Source organism: Mauremys reevesii, linkage group 2 (genome assembly GCF_016161935.1).
Source record: "Mauremys reevesii isolate NIE-2019 linkage group 2, ASM1616193v1, whole genome shotgun sequence".
Taxonomy (NCBI): Eukaryota; Metazoa; Chordata; order Testudines; family Geoemydidae; genus Mauremys; species Mauremys reevesii.
In genome coordinates this window covers 174,835,211-174,859,533 of record NC_052624.1, presented here as the reverse complement: position 1 = coordinate 174,859,533, position 24,323 = coordinate 174,835,211, and the positions used below count along the sequence as shown (strand labels likewise).

At 40.4% G+C, this 24,323-nt stretch overlaps 1 protein-coding gene across 1 annotated transcript in view; it reads left to right on the top strand.

Moving 5' to 3' along the window:
• LOC120397306 overlaps positions 1-24,323 on the top strand; it is a 427,598-nt gene that overhangs the window by 181,402 nt on the left and 221,873 nt on the right. Inside the window, exons 7-9 of the mRNA XM_039523006.1 lie at positions 10,724-10,786; positions 16,988-17,054; positions 17,349-17,525. Of these exons, the coding sequence (XP_039378940.1) occupies positions 10,775-10,786; positions 16,988-17,054; positions 17,349-17,525 (256 nt within the window). The 5' untranslated portion in view covers positions 10,724-10,774. The remainder of the gene's footprint in view (positions 1-10,723; positions 10,787-16,987; positions 17,055-17,348; positions 17,526-24,323) is intronic.

Below are 24,323 nucleotides of genomic sequence, written 5' to 3'. Positions count from 1 at the left end.
GGGGAACTATGTGGAGATACTGGGAGGCTTGCCAGCTTGTAATTGAGGAATGAAATTCTTCTTTTGTCTCATGTTTCTCTGTTCTATTCATGTTCTCCTGGGGTGGAATTTTAATATACTACATTAGCCCAAAGGTGTACCAAAGGGGAGACTTTTTGAACTCTGAGAGTGGGTTTACAGGGTTTAACATGACCTGATGCACGTTCTTATTTGCAATTCTTGATGTTAGCTGCTTATATTGTAATTCTGGATATTTGCTGAAAAACTAAGTTGGGAAGGAATTTCCCCCCACAGCAGATTGGCAGTGACCCTGTGGCTTTTTACAGCTTCTTCTGCACTAGGGGGCACAGGTCACCTGGATATATCTCACTGAATCCATTCTCTGCTATTGCAGGGGGCTTGGATATTGGTGCACCTCAGTCCCTTCTTTTCTCTGCCTGTGTCACACAGCAGTTTAGTCTCCTCACAGTTGTAATACGTTGGTCTAATTTCAGTTATTGAGTTTAGTGTGTGGGTGGTGTTGGCAGTCCATGATATACAAGAGGTCAGGTTAGATGGGCTGGTGGTCCCTTCTGGCCTTAAACTCTATGACTCTAAATTAAAGTGGGAATGGTTTTGCTTGATCTTTCCGGTCACAGTGAATCAAACCTAGAGACACTGGAGACCAAGATTATAACACCAACTTTCAACAGGGTCAGTAAAAGGTTGACTCAGGTAAATCATTTTGTCCTTACTCTATCAACAGTATATTAAAAATTTCCTTCCCATCCCATTTTACTAAGCCACCTCCCTAGTCCATCATAGCGCTTCCAAAAGACTCACTTTGTTCAAGTTGCCCCAAGAAGAAAGCTATTGACTTTTTTTAAACCTTACCAACTGACTCTCTCCTCTGGGTTTCCATCTGTGTCCTATCTTCTATGTGTCTTTTTTCTAAATGTAAGCTCTTTGGCAGGGGCGGCTCTAGCGATTTCGTCGCCCCAAGCAGGGCGGCACGCCGCGGGGGGCACTCTGCCGGTCGCCGGTCCCGCGGCTCCGGTGGACCTCCCGCAGGCATGTCTACGGAGGGTCAGGTGGTCCCACGGCTCCGGTGGACCTCCCGCAGGCATGCCTGCGGATGCTCCACCGAAGCCGCGGGACCAGCGGACCCTCCGCAGGCATGCCTGCGGGAGGTCTGCCGGAGCTGCCTGCCGCCCTCCCGGCGGCCGGCAGAGCGCCCCCCGCGGCATGCTGCCCCAAGCACGCGCTTGGCGTGCTGAGGTCTGGAGCCGGCCCTGCTCTTTGGGACAGGAAGGTTGTCTCACTTTGAGCATAAAGCTCATTGAAGTCAATGGACAGTCTACCATTATATTCACTGGGTTTAGGATCAGGTCCTTTTGTGTCTTGCACAGCAACAAACACAACATCAACACTTAAGACAGCTGACTGCCTTTCCATCAGTTAATCACTTTCTAAATCACAAATCCTGGATCCAGTTGTAGGACTGAGCCCCTTTTCACTTGGACTAATTGGTGATAATAACCAGAAAGTTATATTATAACAGTGCCTTGTCTGATTTCATTCCCCTTCAAGAGTATACAACTCAAATGATGAAAAATATGCATTGGGCTGACAGTTGAAGCATTGAAAGTATCACTATATGAACTTTTATTTTTATGTAGATTTTGATCCTCCTAATCTCAAAAATGACTTTCTGCAGTGTAAATGAGAAGTAACTCCATTAAAATCAATGGGATTACACCAATGTAAAACTGATGCAAATGAAATGAGAATTGAGTCTTAAATCCTCAGTTTAGTGTCCCAAAGGGGGGAATCAGAAATCTAATTTAAAATATAGCTACATATTTTAGTAAAGATTTTTAAATGTTAAAATTTAAATGTTAAATTTTTAACATCCTTAATATGGCCCATATCCTGTAAACACTTGCACCCACGGATTTGTTTTATACATAAATCTTTTCACTGATTTCAGTTTAACTACTCATGTGAGTACAGAGAATTGTTTGCGGGATTGGGGCCTGTGCAATCACACAGTAGGCTAGACAGCTTCCCTTTCAGCCGTTCTGTTCCATTTGCTAGGTAATATTTTTCAAAACAGTGAATAATTATGTAGTCATCCAAATTAATCATTTTTGAGGGGGGGAGAGGAGGGATGCAACATTCTCTATATATTTTAAAGAAACTAAACCAAATCCTAAGTAAACAGCCATCCTGTAGAGTTCAATATCTTAAATGAGAAAATAACATGCTTTGTGTTTAGAAAGTTCAATGACTTTTTTTTTTATAAGCGTCATCTGTAATAGTGAGCAACGTAGCAGTAAAACCTATTTTTAGTTAGAATTATGGGTGTGACATAAGCTAGCAGAAGCCAAAATACACTTACTTTGAGCAAAGGGATTCTGGAAAAAATAGCTTTGTCTGATTTGGCGTGTCTCCTCCCTGGGTGAAATTCACGCCTGTGTGGAGGGCCAGCACAATGCCTATGCACCATTTAAACCCTGTTAGACTTAAGGGATGTATAACTCTTCTGCTTACCCTCTGCACAGGGATGAATTTCGCTCCTTATTAGCCTGACTGCCACAGGCTGTAGTGTGAGTATACAAATTGTAGGGAGAGGGCTTGGGGAGCTTGCCTTCCTCCTCTCCTTGTTCACTCTGTACAAGGATAAAGGGGAACCTGGATTGCTTCTTCCATGTGCCCCCAGAGCACAAATTGCTCCAAAGTTGCTGAGGAGGAAGAGAGGCCATATTGACCCCTCACTCTCACTGGACTGCAGAGCTGACTAGCCACAGAGATGGGCACGTGCTGCAGCACCGTAAGGAATGGTGCAAAGTGCACATTCACCCTGTGCATAGGGGAGCTGGGTGCGTTGAGAGGCACCATCGCTGTGGGCACCCCCACAGGGCAGTGTGGCTAAATAATCATATGTTGGTGCTGGAGTCTTTCTCTCTTTATCTTCAAATCAGAGATGCTTACTTCAATGATGAAAAGCAGTTTTTATTGCCGTTACCACTGCAGAGCCAATACAAGTCCTGTATGGAAGAGCTAGATGGATTCCTTCCTGCTCTGCAGATCATCAATTCAATTTTCTGCTGCATTCTGATGATGAAAGAGCACAGCTAGGTTTTCAGATCCCTACTTGAGTTTACAGGTCTGTCAGTTAGCTAAGACATCTTTTGACTCTTAGACTGAGATATGGAAGATGAGAGGAGGAAAATATGGAACCTCATTTTTTGCAGCTGCTTACAGGTTATGGGCTGACTTCAAGCCTAGTATAAACAGGATCAACTCAAATATGTTTCTTTTTGTCTAGGAACTACATCAAGATTAGAAGCCATTGTTTGTTCATTCTTTGTCTATTGAGGTGTCAAGATTACTAGTTTATGTCCTGCATTGTGATGAGGGAAACATATTTAGCATTCATTTTAAAGGGAGCCTTAGTTCAAAGGTTCAATCACCAGAGTTAGACATTTTAGTTTCTATTTATCAGGCTGCAGTAAGCAAAACCAGCAAATAGATGTTACCAGCAGGAGAGACTCAAATAATTTAGAGCATGTGCCGAATAACAGTAACATTGAGATCTATTGATGAAAGGTGCTATATAAGAGCTAGGTAAAATTATTTTTGTGTGATAGACTAATAAAATAATAAATAATAATCAATCAGATAAAAACAAATGGAAATAATTCTAGAACATTTCAGTTGTGTGTATTCAGACTTTTTCAGTTAACTGAATGCTATGGCAAGTGAAAAATCTTCTTGCTAAATAGTCACTTTGGTATGGCATTCCCAGATATTTTGGTGCTAATTAATATGTGAAAGTTGCCATAACTATCCTTATTTATTCTGTATATCTTTCCCCATCGCATACTTGATTGCCTCAGTTTCCCTTCACTTGCCATTCAGCTGTTGTTTTATTCACAGATATGTGACAAAGAAATGCAAACTTACTGAGATGAGTATATTGATATATACAGTCAATGTCAACTGGAATATAGAGTAAAATAAAGGGAAGTAATGAGAATGTATAAACAAATAGCCTATGTTGTTCCATGTTGACACATATATGACACTAATCCAGAAACTTATGCCAGAGGCAAGTGAAGTATGTTTTGAACCACTAGAGGTATCCCTTCTGGGACTGCTCATATGGTATAATTTCTGTCTCACTGCTTTCAGTCAAACTTCACTGATCTATTAACAACAGTATCAATATATGCAGTGGTAGATATGTCGGATACATTGCAAGAAAATGCATCTTCAGAAGTATTTTGCAATGCATACTCAATGATAGTGGTTGTTTTAATTCTGATAGCAGAGATTTTTTTTTAAAGTTTTCTACTGTTCTTATCTATGGCTACATTGATAAATAACATCACCCTCTTCATAACATAGGTCATGTGTGTTACTTACAATAGAAAATGTCTGGGAAACTGGGGCTCCTACAGTCAGTGGTTTAGACCCAAAAAACTACCACATATTTGTGTCATTTTGTGAGCTCATTTACCTGGTGTATTTGTTTTAATAATAGCTGAAAACTGAGAAAAGAAATAGAAGTTTGCAAGGGACTTCTAAAATCCATGGACCATTGAGACAGTAACAAAAATAAATTAGTTAATACCTGAAAATAAGATTTCATAGTGGAAGCTCTGACATATCCTATGAGCTGTTGGCCTCTAAATCAGTGAAGGGTGAGGCTACAATACATTTTCTACAGTGCTTATCCCTTGTATATCTATTGAATATGCCCCACCAGACTGCCTACTGTTTACCTTAGCACATTGTTAATGTTTCATATTCTACCATATAGTCCTGTATGGGAGCAAAGCCATTCAACAACTTAAGTATCCCTAGTGAATGAATACATTGTAGAGACTGATGAATAGGCTGATACTTCCATTCGCTCATTATTGGAATTCAGGGCTCCTATAGAAGAAATAATGAGTTAAGTGTGGACTGTTAAGGAAGTGGGAGTGAGGGTGACAGCAGGAGCACAGAGTCTGCAGAAAGTTAATGCTTTTGAGGTTCCTAATACATTAAGATACAATAGGGTCCACTGGCATCAGGGAGATGACATGGAGGATTGCCCAAATTCAGCAGAGCCTAGTGTACATCATGATTTAAAAAACCCATGATGTTCCTTCCTCCGCCAAAGGAGTATGGCACCCAGTACAGGCAATAGGCAGCATTATGATACGTCCCAGCAATAGGGGACAGCAGCAGTGGTAAGATCATGGTGTGAAGTTGGTTACAAGAGTTCAATACGTACTCCATAGCTACTGCCCAGAGAGGAGAATTACAAACTAACAGTGGAGCAGTGCAGACTGAGAGAGAAAGAGAGAAAAGCTCACCTGCATGAGCCCAGACAGAGGGCCTTAAAAGTAGGACACATTGACCAAAGCACTGGAGCCTTCAGATGGGGTGAGCTTACAGTGGCATTTGGTCAGTGCCTGTATAGCAGACAGACAACAGGGAAGCAGCATCATAGCGAGAGGAGATGAGAAAAGGAGGGAAGGACAGATGTTTTTTCTTTCATTTTTTATTATTGTTGGTGTATCCTTATGGGGGTAAAAAAAGTGTCAGACACAGCCCAGGGCAGTGAGCAGGGTGGGCCCTCAGCCACAGTCTGGGAGTTAAAACATAAACGGGAATAGAATAAATTCTGAAAACCCCAAAGTGAGAGAACATTTCACCGGCGTTCTATCTGCTGGGCGTACTCACTGTGAAGCCTAGAACAGAAAGGAAACACCAGAACGCGCACCTCTCCATACATGCCATATGCTCTATACTCAACAATAATGATGAGTTTTGCTGGTTACTTAATTGATTATTACAGTGCCCCAAGACATGAGAATAATTGTGCACATTTTGCAAATAGGAAAACTGAGGTTTTTGACCAAGACCTTAAAGGAAACAAGTGCCAGAATTAGGATTAGAATGCAAGAATCCCTCACCCTAGGTCCTATGCACGGCCCAGTACACCCCACTGCCTGTTATGCTATTAAGCTGAACCCCGTCAATCCTTGAAGTGAGAGGCTGCTGAGAAGAGACAGTAGATAAGCTAAATTTGCTGGAAGGGAGCTTGTTGCAGTCTAGCTAGCACCCAACCACACTGAAATCGGTCTGGGCTCCCCCCACAATTGAATCTCCAATGGCTATAGGTTTCAGAGGTCTCAAAGCCCAACCTTAGTATCTTCAAAGGGGGAACCATGAAACACAGGGTCTAGAACAAATCAGTGACAAGCTTCTCTATCTATTTATATTTTCAAGGCCATCTCCATAGAAAAAGGGTTAAAAGCTTTCATCACTTAAGCATGTGGCACTCTCTGACAAACACAGGAAGTTAAACTCATACTTAAGAGCTGTGCTGGAGGGATAAATACCAGGGAGGGAGAGGAGTTATTTAAGCTCAGTACCAATGTGGACACAAGGACAAATGGATATGAACTGGCCATCAGGAAGTTTAGTCTTGAAATTAGAAGACGGTTTCTAACCATCAGAGGAGTGAAGTTCTGGAATAGCCTTCCAAGGGGAGCAGTGGAAGCAAAAGACATATCTGGCTTCAAGACTAAGCTTGATAAGTTTATGGAAGGGATGGTATGATGAGAGAGCCTAATTTTGGCAATTAATTGACCTTTGACTATTAGCGGTAAATATGCCCAATGTCCTGTGATGGGATGTTAGATGGGGTGGGATCTGAGTTACTACAGAGAATTTTTTCCTGGGTGTCTGGCTGGTGAGACTTGCCCACATGCTCAGGGTTTAGCTGATGGCCATATTTGGGGTTGTGAAGGAATTTTCCTCCAGGGCAGACTGGCAGAGGCCCTGGGGGGTGGGGGGTTCGCCTTCCTCTGCAGCATGGGGCACGGGTCACTTGCTGGAGGATTCTCTGCACCTTGAAGTCTTTAAACCACAAGTTGAGAACTTCAATAACTCAGACATAGGTTAGGGGTTTGTTATAGGAGTGGATGGGTGAGATTCTGTGGCCTGCGTTGTGCAGGAGGTCAGACTAGAAGATCATAATGGTCCATTCTGACCTTAAAGTCTATAAGTCTATGAGTCAGGGCCTTTCTTTAAGAAAAAAAAATTGAGATTAGACTTGAAAATAGGCTCCCAAAATCAAGAGTTAGAGAGGGAGAGGCTCCTCTACTGAATTTAACTGACTGATGGGCTTTTTCCACCAGCAACATTCCATCAAGATGCACCTTGTGAAGACCAGGGCCAGCTGCTCGATGTTTGAGAGAGTCCAAAGGGAGTCTTCAATAGTCTGTTAGGGCTATTAGTCACTTACTGGTTTTCTGCCAATATTTTAGGATGGAGTTCCCTCTATAGTTCTTAGCACATGATACATTCTGTGTACCAGGCCTGTGCGTATTCACATCACCACATACCACAATACTTGTTTGCATTATGTAAGGTGACTCTTTTTATCCCCCTTTCATTCCCAGACCTACCCCTTTCTAATAGCAGCTTCCCACAGTTCTACACAAAAGGGGTCACCACAATGACGTTGGGATTGACATAGTCATTTATCAACAGGCCTGTTCTGAATCAGTCTTCTCTATTGGTGGAATTCTTGCCCCTTTTGTTTCTTATAGCTGCACACAACTAAGCAGTAACCAGAACACCTTTCTGATGCTGCACCATTGAAATCAATAGGAGTTTAGCTGTTGAATTCAATGGGAGCAGGACATAGGTGGGTCATTGAGCAAAGTGGAAGGCAAGCAAAAGGGAACCAACTGGGGAGGGGAATCAGATATGGTCTTTGTTTAGGGCCCCAGTACTGGCTCTGAGAGTCATAGTTCCCGGGTTATGTTTTCTGAATTTGCTACTGACTTGATGTGTGAGTTGAGGCAAGTTGTGTGACCTCTATGCACCTCTGTTTTACACATTATGGAGGGCAGAGGAATTTCTGTACCAACTCTGCAGACAATGCTGGAGATTATACAGTAGCTGTCCGGGCAGCAGCAGCAGCAGCAGCAGAAACTGCAGAATTTGCTGGAGCCCTCATGAAACTAATACCTGAGATGACATTGGCACCTCCCACAGGAGGGCACTGGTATCCAGTGAAGGTGACAAAGGTCAGGAGACTCAGCACCAGCAATGATTAGAAAGAGTTCAACCTTTCACTCCTTGCGGAACAAAGAAAATGAAGATTCAGAAAAGACTTCCATTGACTTCAATGGACATTGGATACAGCCCTGATTTTGCAGCCATACTTCATGTAGTCCTGTCCAGTTTTAGGGATAGATTCTTTACTGACGGGAGAGCAGATATTGGGGGGGGGGAAATAATGGGGGAGCAAGATTTCTGGAGATGCAGATTTTCCCCCTCCATTCTGCTCTGCACAGAACTTCCATCTGTGCTGAAATGCTGATAGCAGAGCAGAAGCTAAGTGCTAAAGGGATGTATTCTTCTGGCTTAGGGATGGCAGTGGAAAATGGGAGAATACTGAGCTGGGAAGAGTGGTGGGGACTCTCATTGCAACATAAGGGGTAGGGTGTTGCCCCTAAAGGAAGGATATGAGAAACCTGGTCAGAAGCTGGGGGCTGGGGTGGTGTATGAGTGGCTGATGGGTTGTGGTGATGGCAGACGCTGGGAGGGGGGACCAGCAGGCTGACCAGGCACCACCTTTAGTTAAATTGGTAGAGTTCCTAGCTGAGAGTTTCATGTTGATTTCGATTAATACTGACAAATCCAAAAAGCCATTCCTCACTTGTCCTAAACAAACTAACCTTGGTTTTAAGGTTTTTCATACAGATAAACAAAGAAACAAAGTAAAGTTTCTGCTAAAGCCAAACAGCAAACCCCTTGTCCTTTGCTGTGATTGATGTACTGAAAATTCAGATAGCATGTTCCCTATGCCAGTCTTACTCGCACTGAGCTGGTACCGTACTCTGCGCGTAATCCCAACAACAAAAAGGAGACCCCTGTTCTAGAGAACATTCAGGTCTGTATTTAAATCCATCCTTGGTTAGGACAGCACTTACGCATATGGATAACTTTAATGGGATTTACGTATGTACTTAATTTCAATGGGACTTAAGCACATGCTTAAAATTAACCACAGAATTTTTTTTCTTCAACTGAAGTCAGAAAAACCCTTGTATAATGAATTCTTCTAGCCTGGAAGATCAACTAAAGCTCTGAGGGAATTAGAAGGGACATTTTTAATTTTTGAAGGTTTGGTTTGTTGTCTTTATCTTGTGCCAAACAATCTGAATGTGTATCTGTATAAATACATAATGAAATGACTGTACAATCTGCTATTCCTTATGGGTCTGATCCTTCACTAGAGAAACTAATAGGAGTTTTGCAAATGTAGTTACAGAGATTCACAAGGGTACTTAGATGCCTGAGCCCCAGATTAAGGCACCTAAGTCTGTAGAGTCATTGGGGCAGAGAGCAAGCAACTGAGAACAACTCTATAGTCCATTGGTTAGGGCACTTATCTGGGAAGTGAGAGACTCTGGGTCCAGTCCCCCTACACCAATGATTCTTTAATTGTGTATCTACAGTGGAACAAATTCAATGGAAGAGATTGAGGGATCCTCATATCAGACTATCCCATAACTCAGTGATTAGAGCCCTCTTCTCAGAAGGGGGAGACCCCCTGTTCAAATCCTTTCTCCCTTCATGGCAGAGGGGGGAACTGAACCTGCATTTCCCACATCCCAGATGAGTGCTCTAATCACTGGGCTAAAAGAAGGTAGGCACTACTACTCATGCCATTTCCCCCCTGTTTGAGTTAGACAGGTGCCTCACTCTATTCTCCCAAGAAACTCCTCAGTCACCTAAGTCATCTGACTCCAGGAGAGGGGTTTTCACTTAAATGCCTCTCTCTGCTAGAGATCCACATCTTTGAGAGAGGGCTGGGGCTTAGGACACATCCCAGTTGTCAGCATCTCCCACTAGCTAGCTTAAATGACACTCCACCTAGTGTTCTGGCTTTGTGGATCACAATCTAACACATCTCTCTCTCCCCATGCATTGTACAGGGGGCCTAGGTGCCTGACTCAGGCTTTGTGAATCTCGGTGGTGTGATTTTTTTTTAGGCGCCTAAAGGTTAGGCACCGCAACACTTATCGACACACTGCCTATGTCCTTCTGTGTATCTAGCCCTGTATATTTGATGATAGAATTATTAGCATACAAACAGTCACAACACTGGGAACCAGGGCTGTGTAGTGGGGGTACTGAGAGCCATTGAACCAAACTGTAAACCATGCATATAATGAAAACCACTTCAAGCCAAGGGGTGCAGCCGCACTCCTAGTTCCAGCACCTATGCTGGAAACTCGAATCACTTAACTCCCTCCAGGTTAAGTGTGGCTATGCCTGTACAAACTGCACACAGCCTTTACAATTACTGCAGGGTGACCTAGAATGCCCACATTCTCTAGAGTTACAAGTTAACTCACTCTGCCCCCAAACACAGCTGCATCTCTCCTGAGGGTGCCAAATTTCACTTTACTTTTAACTGTGTTTTCACCCTGACGAGGACTTCTCTTTGCTGGAAGGAAGTGAAGGAACTGCACTGTCCTCACTTTGCTCTCAGGCTGGGCTTTGTTAGGTCTGCAAAGATGAAACACCACCTTCCCCTCTAGCAGTGTCTTTTAGAATTGTTCTCTGCAAACATATGTGCCAAACATAAATAGGAATCAGATTAACTGTGTGTAGGTTGAAGTGTTGTTTATTTTTGTGTGTTCTCTATTTTTGATTGTAGGCATAATCATTTTCTTCATTCTGTTACACATCTGAAAAAGGGCAGACATCCATGGATAGAGAGGTAAGTGAAGATTAATATTTACTTACAAATAAATGGGGATATTCCTAACATTTATATTTCATAATATTATTTGTAGGGTGATTGGAGGGAAATTAGGAGACATGTAGTCTCCTTTGTATCATTGACAAGTAAAGGGGATGATTAACGAGTGTGGTAGACAATGTAGTAGTAAGAGAGGGCCTGTAGAAGTTAAACAAAAGTGCCTTCAGAATTTAGAGAATTCCCATGATCCATAGTAGGACCTCATTGTGCTTGTCTACTGTTTCTATTTTTGATTAGATTTATAAACACAGCACCACATATTTTCATGTGGCTTATAGCCCAAGGGCAGAATGAGATTGACTGCACTGAAACTGTGAGGCTTGTGAATTTCGGGCAAGGGATAGAGTGAAATAAGTAGTGTAATTGTTTTTGTGGAGTGACCGTGGGACCTCTTCTGTTCTGAATTACACATGGTTCAACCCTTTGACCTAACCAACCTCGGCAATGCCTGGTAGATCTCCTAAAGCTGTGCTGAAAGGTCCTATCAGTGACATGTTGGAACATTATCTGTCATGTGAGATGTGTGCCAACAACCATATTAAACTACATTAATTACTAGTGAGGCTACGTTTGTGACAATATCAACTTCATTTAACCCATCATCATGTTGGTTATTGTTTAAACAGGAAGTACAAATGGGGACAATTTATGGAATCAAAATGCAACACCAGTCCTTTATTAAAATAAATTGCACTTTTTAGTTCATTTCATTTCCCTTTTATTTCTGCGGTGCTAGTTTTCTGTCCTTGTCACCAGTTGTGCAGCTTTTTAAAAATTATTTTTTAGAGCTAGCAAGAAGAAAAAAAGGACAACAAAAATTACAAACCTTAAAAACTAAAATAATTTGTCAATTAATTGTTGATATTCCTTTTGAAGGCAATTTTCAATGTTGTCACAGTTCATTTAAGACACAGTACTTCCTTTATAACCGGATAATTAATTTATTATGTCAAACACGTGAAGGCAGCTTTTGTAAAACAGTAAAATCCCAGTGAACTATTTTTTAATTTATTTTTTTTTAAATTTCCCTGTTTTAGAGCTAATGTGTCTTTGTGGGCCAACACTGCAGTTCTTTGAAATGGAGGGATAGAATAAAACCCAGGATGATTTTTTTCTGAGAACAAATTGAACATGGGCCTGATGCTGTGAGGAGCTGAACACCCTCAATACCTATTGAAAGCCCTGTATTTAGAAGTTCAGTGTAACCATATTAGCAGTTTTGCACATGGCAATTCACTGAAACAGTTTGGAATATGTATTGCACTTCACAGTGTAAATGGAGATTCCTTCTACTGCACTGTAGCTGGAATCTACATTGCCACTGTGCCTGGTGTGCACAATGTAGGCGATATGATATGCACACACTTACATATTCCACCTACATAAGGAGTCATAGTAGTTTTCATTTGGAATTTCAGATACAGCATGTTCAAAATAAATATGTATTTATTTTATTTTTTCATTTTTTAAAAATTGCTACAGAGTCAGCTGAAGAAAAATGCACTGACCCTACCCAGTGTCATTCTTATTAGCAGTGAAGAGTTTGCTCTCCACAAAATCTAACATGGAATGCTTAAAAGCAGACAGGTGCAAATTACAAGCTGTTTGGCTGTTATCCCTTAAATAGATAAAGTAATAGACTGGGAGAAGGGAAAAGGTTCCAGCTCCAGCTGCATAAATGAAAGCCTTAACAGGGAGGTACCAGCTGGTTATGAGAATTAAATGCTGTAGATACCAAATAATATATTTGAGTGGGTTCACAGAGGACTATGTTTTTAGTAAGGCTCCATCTATTTTTATGCAAGAGGACCCTTCTTTGAAAACTCTCTTCTGCTTTATGTTTAAAGGCTAATGCTCCCACTGAAGTGAATGAGAACAGAAGCCAACATACCTGTTCCTGTTTACCATCATTACACTCCTTAGAGCATTTCAGGCATTATTAGGTTCTTGGAGCCCTACCAGATTGACAATATTTCCAGCTACTTCTCTTTTGGCTGTATTCAAACAAGGCCCCAAAGGAAAAAAAAATAAACAAAACCATGGATGAATCTGCTGAGCTAGTTTGCTGATGTTAGAAACAGTTGTTCATATTAGGAACACCTAATTTAATTTCATGAAAGAGACATAACATGCCAGTATGTGTATGAATCTAAGGTATGCATTTCCTAAAAGGAACTAAAACTCTGTCATTCCAAAGTTGCTCTTCTTTTTGACTTCCAGCTTGCATGGGGACTGCTGTCTGGAAGCAGTAACTTTAACTTTAACTCTAAGGCTGCTGATGAGGTCTGTCTGTGTGATCTTCCTAAGCAGATAAGGGTATGGAGACAGCTCAGAGCAGAGCTTGTTTACAGCAGGACAGAAGAAAACAGCTAGACATAAATGAAGGCTGACGGTTTCATGAAGCACAATTGGTTGATCACAGATTCAATCTGACTGCCCTGAACTGAGCGATGATCCGTACAGTATGCAAAATTCACTTTCTTGCTGGTCTGTGCCCACCAGCCTTGCAGCAGCTTTCCCAGAGCCCCTCAGCCACGGCTTTGAGTGGAACCAGAACTGAACACAGCGTTGTTGTACCCAATTCCTTTTGACAACAATCACATTCTTTTAAAAACTTCATAGGTTTTAGTTGTCACTGGTTATAAATGAGGTTTTTTTGTTGCAGTGCTTGCTGTTCTCACATAGATTTTATTTCTATACTGTTGCTTTGTTAAAAAAATAGTTATCAAAAACACTCCATGTATTTTAATGACCACAACATTCCCAACAAAAAAAGACACACTTAGCGGTTTAGTTCACTCTTTAAATTACATGCAGATTTGTTTTACCCTGCTGGAATCACTAGTTATCACCTGTCTGTTACACAGTACAATAACATTCATGCTATGTTATAGTCCAATAGCATTTCTTTTTTAGTATCTCTTGTGTAAATCTAAAAATTGGAAATCATCATTAGCAGAAGCGTCATATTTTAAATTTGACTTGATGAATACATGACATCAACTTTGTGTGTGTCATTCATGAACAGAAAGGCCTGATTTATATTGATTATGGATATAAGTTGGGCCAGATATAAGTTGAGCTGTTGTAACTTAGTGTAGCTCATTTAAACTAACAGAGCCATACTGATTTACACCAGCTGAGGATCTGGTCCAAGATGTGGTACTTTATTACTTTCTTTAAAAGTATATGATCTATTGTAGCTTTTTCCAGGTAGCATGCTAAAAGTAAGGGGATGTATTTGTGTATAGATATGTGTGCGTGTATATATTTACACACACACACACACACAAAGCTGGCTGAAAATATGGCAAGTGGTCATTGGAAGAGTTTGCTTTAATTTGCTGTTTGAAATATAAGTATTGTAGCTACATGTGAATTGATTAAAGAACAATTACTTTAGACATAAATTTGCATAAATACATAAATTAACTAGTAGTGACTAATGATAAAATGAATATAAAATGTGACTGGGTAATTTCCTGCCTGTTCTCTGATGAGAAAACAAAGCATCATGGGGGGGGGGGAAGAGGAGGGAGGAATCTTAAAAGGAAAAAGAAAAGATGTAATTTACACTGTTTAAAGGTGCCCATGTGTAAAGGAGAGAAAGGTAAGGAAATTGAATGGCAAAAGATAGGAAAGAAAAACGTCTACTAATTTCCTCTGAAGCGCAAAGTGACAAGCACATGTGTTTGTTATACCAAGGCTACAGAAATACACCATTATTCACTTACATTGAAAAGTAACTCTGGAAGAATTTATCTCTGCTGTAGAAAATCAGATATTGCTTTCATTGCAAATATGTGAACTTGTAAAAAAAAAAAACAAAAAAAACCCCCGCACTTTTGAAATCCTAATCATATTAAGGGACAAGTGCATAATTTCTTTTGAAGTTCTTTGTAAGTAAACAGGAGCTACTGATATGTTGCATCATCTGATTTTAAAATGTTACTTTGAGTTAAAGCAAGTGAAGTGCCAAGGTATGCAGATTATTGTGGCAGGAAAAATAATGTCTGGTGTTAACTGTGTTGGAAACTGTGAAAAAAGAATAACATCTTTTTTTTTTAAATGTGGAAGGAATCTATGTATTTTGTGAACTCCTGTATTTGAAAGTTTAAAAATAGCTGCTCTTATAGCCTGCAGTTCAGTTTTGTCTTGAAAATCCAGAATACAGATGGAATGTATTCATGCTTAGAGGGCTAACTCCTTAGCTGATATAAGTCAGTACAACTCCATTGAAGTCAATAGAGCTACACCTGTTTTTATCAGATGAGGAGCTGGCCCAGAATTTCTTTCCAGTCATCAATATACATTTGCAAATTTCATGTTGTGATTCAGTGCAGTTGTGGAGTATGAATCTAAGAACATGCATCCAACGGCCATATTCTAAATGACACTTGCATCTCTTAAATATATAAGGGTAATGTTTTCTGATACATAGGGATGAGGCAAAATCTTTTAATACAATTTCAAAAATTATGTTTATTCTAAAGTCATTAGCTGAATTATTATTATTATTATTATTGTTTAAAAAGTAAGACCTTAATTGGAAAAAAATCATTAAACATTAAGGGTGAATTCTTGGGACAATTGACATCAATGGCAAAACTACCATTAACTTTAATGGGGGCATGGTTTCACCCCAAAATTTTAGTTAATGAAAATGAACTTATGCTTCTATTCTAAAAATAAGTTTAAATATCAAATTGATTTTTACAAATAACTGTCTATTAGTAAGACAGTGGCTTCCTTAATTCAGAGAAGTGTCAGCAGTTTCAGCTTATTCCAAATTGCCTATAAACTATAAAAATATTTACTTATCAGTAATGAGTACCTGTATTTGTAGTCTGTCAGTATTGGGGTTCAATTATTTTTGACAGATTTATTGGTTGTGTCTATTACACACGTCCTGTGATGCTGGAAATTGATACACACAATCACAGGGAAAAAGCAGAAAATGTGAAAAGTGTTTACAATATTAACTGAAAATGCCCTATTTTATAATTATGTAAAAAATCATATTGGCTGTTTCCAGAAGCTCCATTGATAGGAGTGGTCTTTACGTCAGAACAATTAAACAACTGGCATCAAAAAATTAACACTATTTTCAGAGATTAACAAACAATTTACAAAATATTCCACAAAATTTGAAAACAAGTATATTAACATTGTTTTTTCTTAGTATTCAGCCATTTTACTTTAGTCCCTACCCTCCGGTTTGCAACTTTTTACATTGCTTTCAGCTGATTGCTATTTTTATTATAAGTGTTAATTATACAGGCCTATATTCAACCCTGGTCCCCTGTGTGAAACTCTCATTGCCATCAAGCAGACTCTTGTACAAAGATCGAGTTTAAAACTTGGGCCTTGCTCATGGTGTTGCTACTGAATCTTCTTAGAGCCTCACATCCCCTGAGTATTTAATTTACAACTTGTAAGAACCTGGGGCCTCTAATAAGATTTGTTGCTATTCATGCACATCGTAACCATTTTTTGCATGCTTTTAATATTAAATGAACTTTCAGCAATGTAGTGAATTCTACTTCCCACCTACCCCCCATAATCATGGAATATCTCTGGTGGCAACACCTGAAATTTTGGTGGTTTAAATTATTTTTGGGAAAGTAGCGATTTTGTTTTATCATTCTGTTGTTTCATATGAACAGGGCGATCTCATTATTAGTTTCTTTGTTCTAAACAAATACATTGTTTTATATAAGTGGACCTGGAAACAAACAAACAAACAAACCCAGAGAAGGACAAGAGGAGGGCTACCTGAAAACACACCGCATAACCAAACTTTTCTAAATGCAGCCTCTAGTTTCTGAAAGTGAAGCAGAGCTGTTGTGCTGAATGCATACTCTAAAGATGAGTTTTCTAGCTCTTCCTTTACTGAGGTTTCTTTGCATTAATTAAAAATGGCAAAAAACAAAGTATTTTAATGTGACCTTCATTTGGCATTTGTTTTAACTTTTCTTCTCCAATTTTATTTAATTCTTCCACTTCTGTTGTTCAATTAATGTTTGACCCCGTTAGCAGAGATGTAAATTAAATGACATTTCAATGCCATCCCTTATTTAAAATACTGTGTTAGTTGTGGATCATAAAGGATGATCTTCGTTCTTTAGCTAATTTATTCATTTAACAATTTCCCTCCAGAAGTTCCAGCAGAAGGCTCTGAAGCAAACTAAGCAGAAGAAATCCAAGTCGGCTGAATTTCTGATGGGTGAGCCTTGCTTGATGAGTTATTGCTCATAATTTGTGTAAGGATTAATTAACTAATTACAGACAAATGGCTGTGGGCGAAATTTTGCTCTTGCTTGTCAGGGTGCAATTTGTAATTATTTTAATCATTTATTCTTTTTTTTTAGAGTTAATTTTAACCTAATTCTGTTTTGGCGACATTTGAGGACGATACACTTGAGTCTTTCAGCAAAGGAATTACTAGAAGGAATTTTCTGCTTGTCATTGAAATACACTTTGGTATAATGTGCTCTTCTGACCTCCTTGTTTTCTATAGTAAAAGAAGAGAGAGCAGCAACAGAAGGCATTGAAAATCCAGCTTTTAACATCAGCAGCACAGATCTTTCAGCATATCAGACTTCAGAAGAGAAAGTTATTAGACATGACAAGCTAGATAGCACCCTTGCAGCTCACCAACAAAAACTCAGGCTGCAAGCCCATGCTGAACCAAGAGGTGAGACTTCAGTCTTGATTATCCTCAAACTGAGTGACAGTAGTTGTGTTCCTGATCTAACCTGTGCATTCCATGGCCTACACCAGAAATTCCATCCTAACATATCCAAACAGGCTCCCCTGAAAGCCTGGGATGTAAAATTCAAAATATTGCTGAAAACGTTTGATGTCTAAATATTTAGAGATCTATTCTCCTATCTTCATGCCTACATAACTCCTGATGACGGGACAAAGTTGCATGATGCTCTCTGCTAGCAGAAGAAACTACTTCACAAGCTATTGTGAAAATAGTTTCCTGTTAATTTATATGATGCTGAAATGGAATCATCTCAGCCAAAGAGCAGAGATGTTGCACAGTTATTGACTCTCAAGCATTAGAATAGTTTTAAACAAACATTATGTAAGTCCCTGATCCACTATTGCCCTCACCATCCATATGCTCTCAATCAACCAACATGTTTGTTTGTTTGTTTTTTAAGCCCAACTATATCTCAAAAACTATCACTGGACATTTCATTATAATAATAATAATGGGTCAATGCTTCCTGTTATCCTGATAATAGTTGTAGCCTGTTATAGTAAATGCCTTGGCTTTCAGCCTCAGTTTATTTAGGGCATAGTATCGTTATTACCTTTGGAAGAACCCTTTAGCTTTCAGTTAAATAACTTACACCAAGCCATAGTGATCTTTGTTGCAGTCAACTTTCTTACTACAGATTGAAACTTGAAAATTTTGAGCAGCCTTTGTTGTTGTATTATTTTGAATTATTACTATTATAAATATTACCATAACAGTTTTTGTTTCCTTAACAATAAAAGACTTTCAGAAGAACTTCAATTGATCTCCTAAAATATGTGGGAAGAATTTTGGGCCAAGCTTTTAAAAAACAGGTGCCTAAAGTTACTTATGCAGATACTTAACTTTCCTCATGTAAGTGGTTCCATTGGCTTCAATGGGTCTATGTACATGCATAAGTAATGTGCAAGTGTAGGACCCAAGTCCATATTTAGGTACCTAAATAAGTGACTTGATTATCTATAGTGCCGAGCACCCAGCAGTTCCCATTGAAGTCAACAGCAGTGACTTCTGCATGCTCAGCACCTCTGCATATCAGGCCACTTATTTAGGTGCCTAAATAGGAACTGCAGAGAATAACTTTAGATGCTCATTTTTTAAAATCTTAGCCATGTTCTTTTGGTATTTGAGGTACTGAGAGCCCGCAAGTCCCTCTGATCCTTTGCTAAATCCATCTCCTATATTCTCCTTGGCCTTAACATGGCTGTGTATGGTGGCACAGAAGGTAAGAAGCCTTCCTTTCCCTTGTGTAGCCCACATAAAGGCCAGTGAGAATTGAAGACTCTGCATTTTGCGGAGCACAGGTCTTCTCTGCCCCAAATCCCCTGGGGGTGCCTGATAGCTAGGAAGGAGGCAGGTCTGTGGCTCCAACGCTCCAACTACTGATCACTGTGGAGGGAGCTGCACCCCTCAAAGTTGCTCCCCTAGGTGGGTGCAGCTCAGCAGCGCTTACAGTAGGTTGGTACCTAAATGTCTCAGTCTAGCCTCTTATGCCTAGATGTTCTTAAATTAGTTTGGTGTTGGACCATTATTCCAAGATGAAATGGGGTGCTGCCAGTTTTTCCTATGGTCTCTACACAAACAAGAGGAAGGGAAATGTATTATAAATTCATAACCAATTGTTAACATTGCAGAATATAGTATTTTTCCTACTCATAGACTCATAGACTTTAAGGTCAGAAGGGACCATTATGATCATCTAGTCTGACCTCCTGCACAAAGCAGGCCACAGAATCTTACCCATCCTCTTCTATAACAAACCCCTAACCTATGTCTGAGTTATTGAAGTCTTCAAATTGTGGTTTGAAGACCTCAAGCTGCAGAGACTCCTCCAGCAAGTGACCCATGACTCTCCAGGTACAATTTGAATTCTGCACTTTTGACATCTGCCAGTGTGGGGATGAAGCACCTAAGTACAGTTCATATGGTGATATCTGAAAATACTGTAAACAATCTTGCCAAAAATTACTATCTTAATATTTTCCTACTATTATAGGTTACTTTTTGAATCCTCATTCAGCCTGCATCAAGAGCAAAAGGTACTTAGATATATACAAATGCCCATATATACACTGTAAAACAGAAAAGCCTGAGAAAGAAACTAGGCATAGGTTAAAAATAGCACAACAAAAAGGATAAATTAGGAAAGGAAAACATGGCAGCTAGCCCTAGGTCAAATAAATATAAAAATAACAACAAATGGAAAAAGTAGGTAAGGGTTAAAATAACAATACACTGATACTGGGGCAGGATTAAAAACAAAAACCAGAATCGTTAAGGTCAGTTAGGTACTAGGTCAAGAGATAATAAAGTGACAATTAAGTGTGAGGGCAAATTAAAAAATGTCAGGGGGGGTGGTTTGGGTTTTTTTGCATCCCTCTCTCTGTTCCTTGGTAATACAATTTACTTGACCAATATCTATAGCATCATATTTTAAGCAGTTTTCAAATTGCTCTGTACTTCCATAAAGGGTATTCTGAAACAAAATGGTGATGATGGGTAAAATTTTCAAAAGTGCCTAAATGACTTGGGTAGGCCTTGTCGATACATAAAAGTTTACAACTTTAACTGGACTGGTATAGTTCAAGCAATATACCCACTCAGTGTGGATGCAGTTATACTGGTATAAAAGTGTTTATACCAGAATAGCTTATTCACATACATGAAGTGCACTTGTATCCTGCTATGCCTGCACCCATGCCATGGAAATACCAGTAAAAATAATCATCACCCTAACCAATATAGTTATACCAATACAAAATCTGTGTGCAGATCTGATTGTAGGAGCCTAAATCCCATTTTCAAAAGTTTGAAGTCTAAGTCTCATTCTCCTTCAGTGAGACTTAAGCTACGTCTACACTACAAGGTAGGTGTGTGATTCCCAGCTCATGTAGTCGTATTGGCACTATTTCTATGAGAGCTAGTGTGAGTATAAACAGCCATATAGATGTGGTAGCATGGGCAGCGGCAGCAGAGTACATTCCCAAGGGATTGATACTCTGTCCAGCTAAGCCATGCCTCTACTGTCACTGCCCATGCTACTGCAACTACACTACTATTTATAGTCCTGCTAGCTCTCATCCAGCTAGTGTATTTGTATGCGAGCTGGGAATCAACTCCCACTGCCAGCTTGTAGCATTAAAATATCCTTAGACCACTTAATAAAGTCATACTTGTAAACATAATAATCAAGACTGAAAATTTAACACATTAGATATTTAAAGCACAGTATAAATACTGGACCAGATCCTCAGGTGTGCTCTAGAGCACTGCTCAATGCACCTGAAGGCTGGAGGGGGGAGGGCAGAAGTGTCTTTCCACTGTCTTTCCACCCCTCTCCCAGGACCTCTGGGCAGCCACAAACTGACTTGCCCCCTGGTGCAACATAGAATGTTACCAGGATTGCCTTAATTTCCTCCCACAGCATCACAAGGACTGTTCACTGGCTGTGATTGCTGGAGGGCAGGGCTCTCTGGGCACACCCTCTCCCACTCCTGGCATGTCTCAACACATCCCTATGCCGGGGAGGCTGGGAAGTGGTGGCATAGCACCAGCCATATGCTAGGGAGATCCCCTGTTGCTCATGTAGGATGGCTTCAAATTCCTTTACGCCTCAGGAGTCCAACCGGGACTTAGTTAACAACCAGATCCTTGGCCCTGTTAAATCCCATAACACCACTGTGAGGTAGTTAAGTAAGATTTATTCTAGTTTACATGTGAGGAAAGTGACAGAGAGAGGTTAAATACACAATATCCAACAGTACCCACTCATTTTGGGTGCTTCCATTTTTAGGTGCCCGGTTTGAGGAATCAGAAGCTGAAGCATCTAAAATCAGTGGACTCTTAAAACTAGAGGCCAGGGTGATTGTCCAAGCTTAGCATTCAGGAATAGAGCTGGATGAATTATTTTGGACAAGTAGTTTATTTGCTGAAAAAATATGTCAGTCAACCTGAATCCATTTGTGAATTTGAAACAAATTTGCCAAATAGTTTCAGCCAAACATTTTTTTTTCAGGTGGCTGTGGTGGTGCCCCCCTTATACCCTTTAGCTCCATGGTTAGCGTACTCACCTGACAGGTGGGAGAGCTGAGTTCAGGCACCCCCTCTGTCTGGTGTGGAAAAGGAATTTGAATTTGAGTCACCCCTATCCCAGGTGAGTTCTCTAACCACCAGGCTGCTGGCTGTTCAGGGTGGGTGGTATCTCTGACAATCTCTGCTGTTAGAATTGTTCCACTTTATATATTAAAAAAAATTAAATAGTCATTAGGCCAGATTAAAAAGAATGACTGTAAAACCTGGTGGTGAGGGTACTCACTTGGGATATGGGAGACCCAAATTCAAGTCCCTAATCCAGTGACAGCATTCAGGAAGCCTGTGCAAAGCTTTAGGATCGTGCGGTCTTGAGCATCCCACCACAGTGTGGCTTACTTCCTCCTTGTCCCTTTTGGAAGTGATTTTGCAACTCCAGAGATTGAGATTGTCCTTGCAACTTGTTCCAAGGATCTAAAAGATGAATGAAAGGCTCTTTGCTTCTCTCTCCTACACTGCACATTCGCACTAAGGTCAGAGGCCATCTGACCCCAAATGTTGGTCATTCGAGTTAAAATTGTTTTCAAGTGACAAAAACCATTATTGTTTCCTATCATGTCCAGTACACACAGCGCTTTCAACACAAAATTATCTGCTAAAATCATGAGCACTAACTGATTCTACCATTTTATCTAGAACAGACACTGTTAACATCTCATATCATGCCCCATAGAAATGAACAATATTAGAGAGAGAGAGAAAAGAAAAGAAAAAATAGATCTTTAGGGTGAAGAAGACCAAATGAAGACTGAAGGTCAGCTAATCAAATACATTCTCATTGTGAGTTGTTTTCAAGATGTCTATCAATCAATTTACCTATCTAGTGATCATACTTATGTGACCCCTATTACCACAGTACTGTGTGCCTCACAATATTTAGCGTATTTTTTCTAATACCACCCCTGGGAGAGAGGGAAGTATTATTATCTCTATTTTACAGATAGGGAAATGAGGCACAGAAGGACTTAGTCACTTGCTTGAGGTCATATAGGAAGCCTGTGTTAGAACAGGGAGTTGAACCCAGGACTCCCAAGTATTTTACGTATAGGAAAAAGGAAAAACAGGAAAAAATGTTGACACACACACACACACAGAGATTAACACGCCATTTAGGCACACCACTTTCAATATGAAATACTGAACAGCTACCGCAAACAAAGACCCCAGTGCTGCAATGAACTCCGTACGGGTCGGCCATCACCCATAGGCAGAGCCCCATTTAAATAAATGGGGCTTGGTAGAGGTCAGCCAATGCAGAGTCTACCACAGGATTGGGACTTAAATGTAGTTGTAAAGCAGAAGTGGCAAGAGCCGGTACACAGCCGACCATACCAGCAGGAAGCAGCTTCCCCAGGTGGCAATTTAAAAGGACCCTGGGCTCCTGGCAGCAGCCAGAGCACCTGGCCCTTTAAATTGCTGCCAGAGCCCTGCTGCCAGAGCCCTGGGGTAGCGGCTGCGAGCCCCGGGGCTCCGGTGGCAATTTAAAGGGCCCAGGACTCCTGGTCGCTGCTGCTGGAGCCCCGGCCCTCTTAATTCACCGCCGAAGCCCCAGGGTAGTGACAGCTGCCGGGAGCCTCAGAGCTCCGGCGGTGATTTAAAGGGCCCAGGGCTCCCCGCCGCTGCCACAGCTACCGCTACGATGGGGCTCCAGTGGTGATTTAAAGGCCCCGGGGCTGCAAAATGCCGCTACTGCAGCCGGAGCCCTGGGCCATTTAAATTGTGAGGTCCCTTAAGTTACTTTCACCACTGGTGTAAAGTGAAGGATCAAATTTTGCTGCATGGTACAAAAGGAAACACCAGTTTCCAGTGAGACAAGGAGATTTGCATTTTCACATCTGGGGGTCAGAATTTGGCTGCAAATACAGGTGAAATTTTTCAACATTATTTAAATTACTTAGGAGTCTAACTCCCATTTATGACTACAGAGATATTACATAATCTTTATCAACAGTGGGAATACTCCTTCGTTGCTGAACTTGAAGATTGAGCATGGACGTGAAATGGGACTGGATCTAGATCTAGAAATATACATCAAAATAAGGGCTTCATGTAGCAGTCACTTATGATATCAAATTGATAATAAAAACTATGATCTGTCAAAATCAGTACGTTTACATGCCCTGTGAGGCTAAAGTTTTTGAACAAAATTTAATGTAATTTTGAGAATAGATTACAAACTAAGAAGATGGTAAACACAAATAACAAATGGTCAAATGCTGGAAGTTTGTAGTTGAGGGAAATGGGAATTTGACACACTGGCTATTACTGCTGGAAAAAATGGTTTCATATCACATATGAAGTGACCTCAAATCTGAACTGAAACTGAGCCATAACTTTTTTAAAAAACTTTTCTCGTATTATTTTCAGTTTCATGCCTCTCTTCACTCTCTGATTCCAACTGGGTCTAGAAATGGAAATGCTGAAATATTGCACACTGGGCATGATATATTAAAAGTATATGTTTAGGAAGAACAGGGTTGTCAACGGAAGAAATTCTACACTGAATTACATCTAGTGCAATACAATTGAAATCAACAGAATTGCACTGCGTGTAATTTAGTGTGCAACACTGGACCCAAGGTGTATACTTTCAACAACAGACATGCTTTGGCACTTGTCTAAGTAAAATGAACT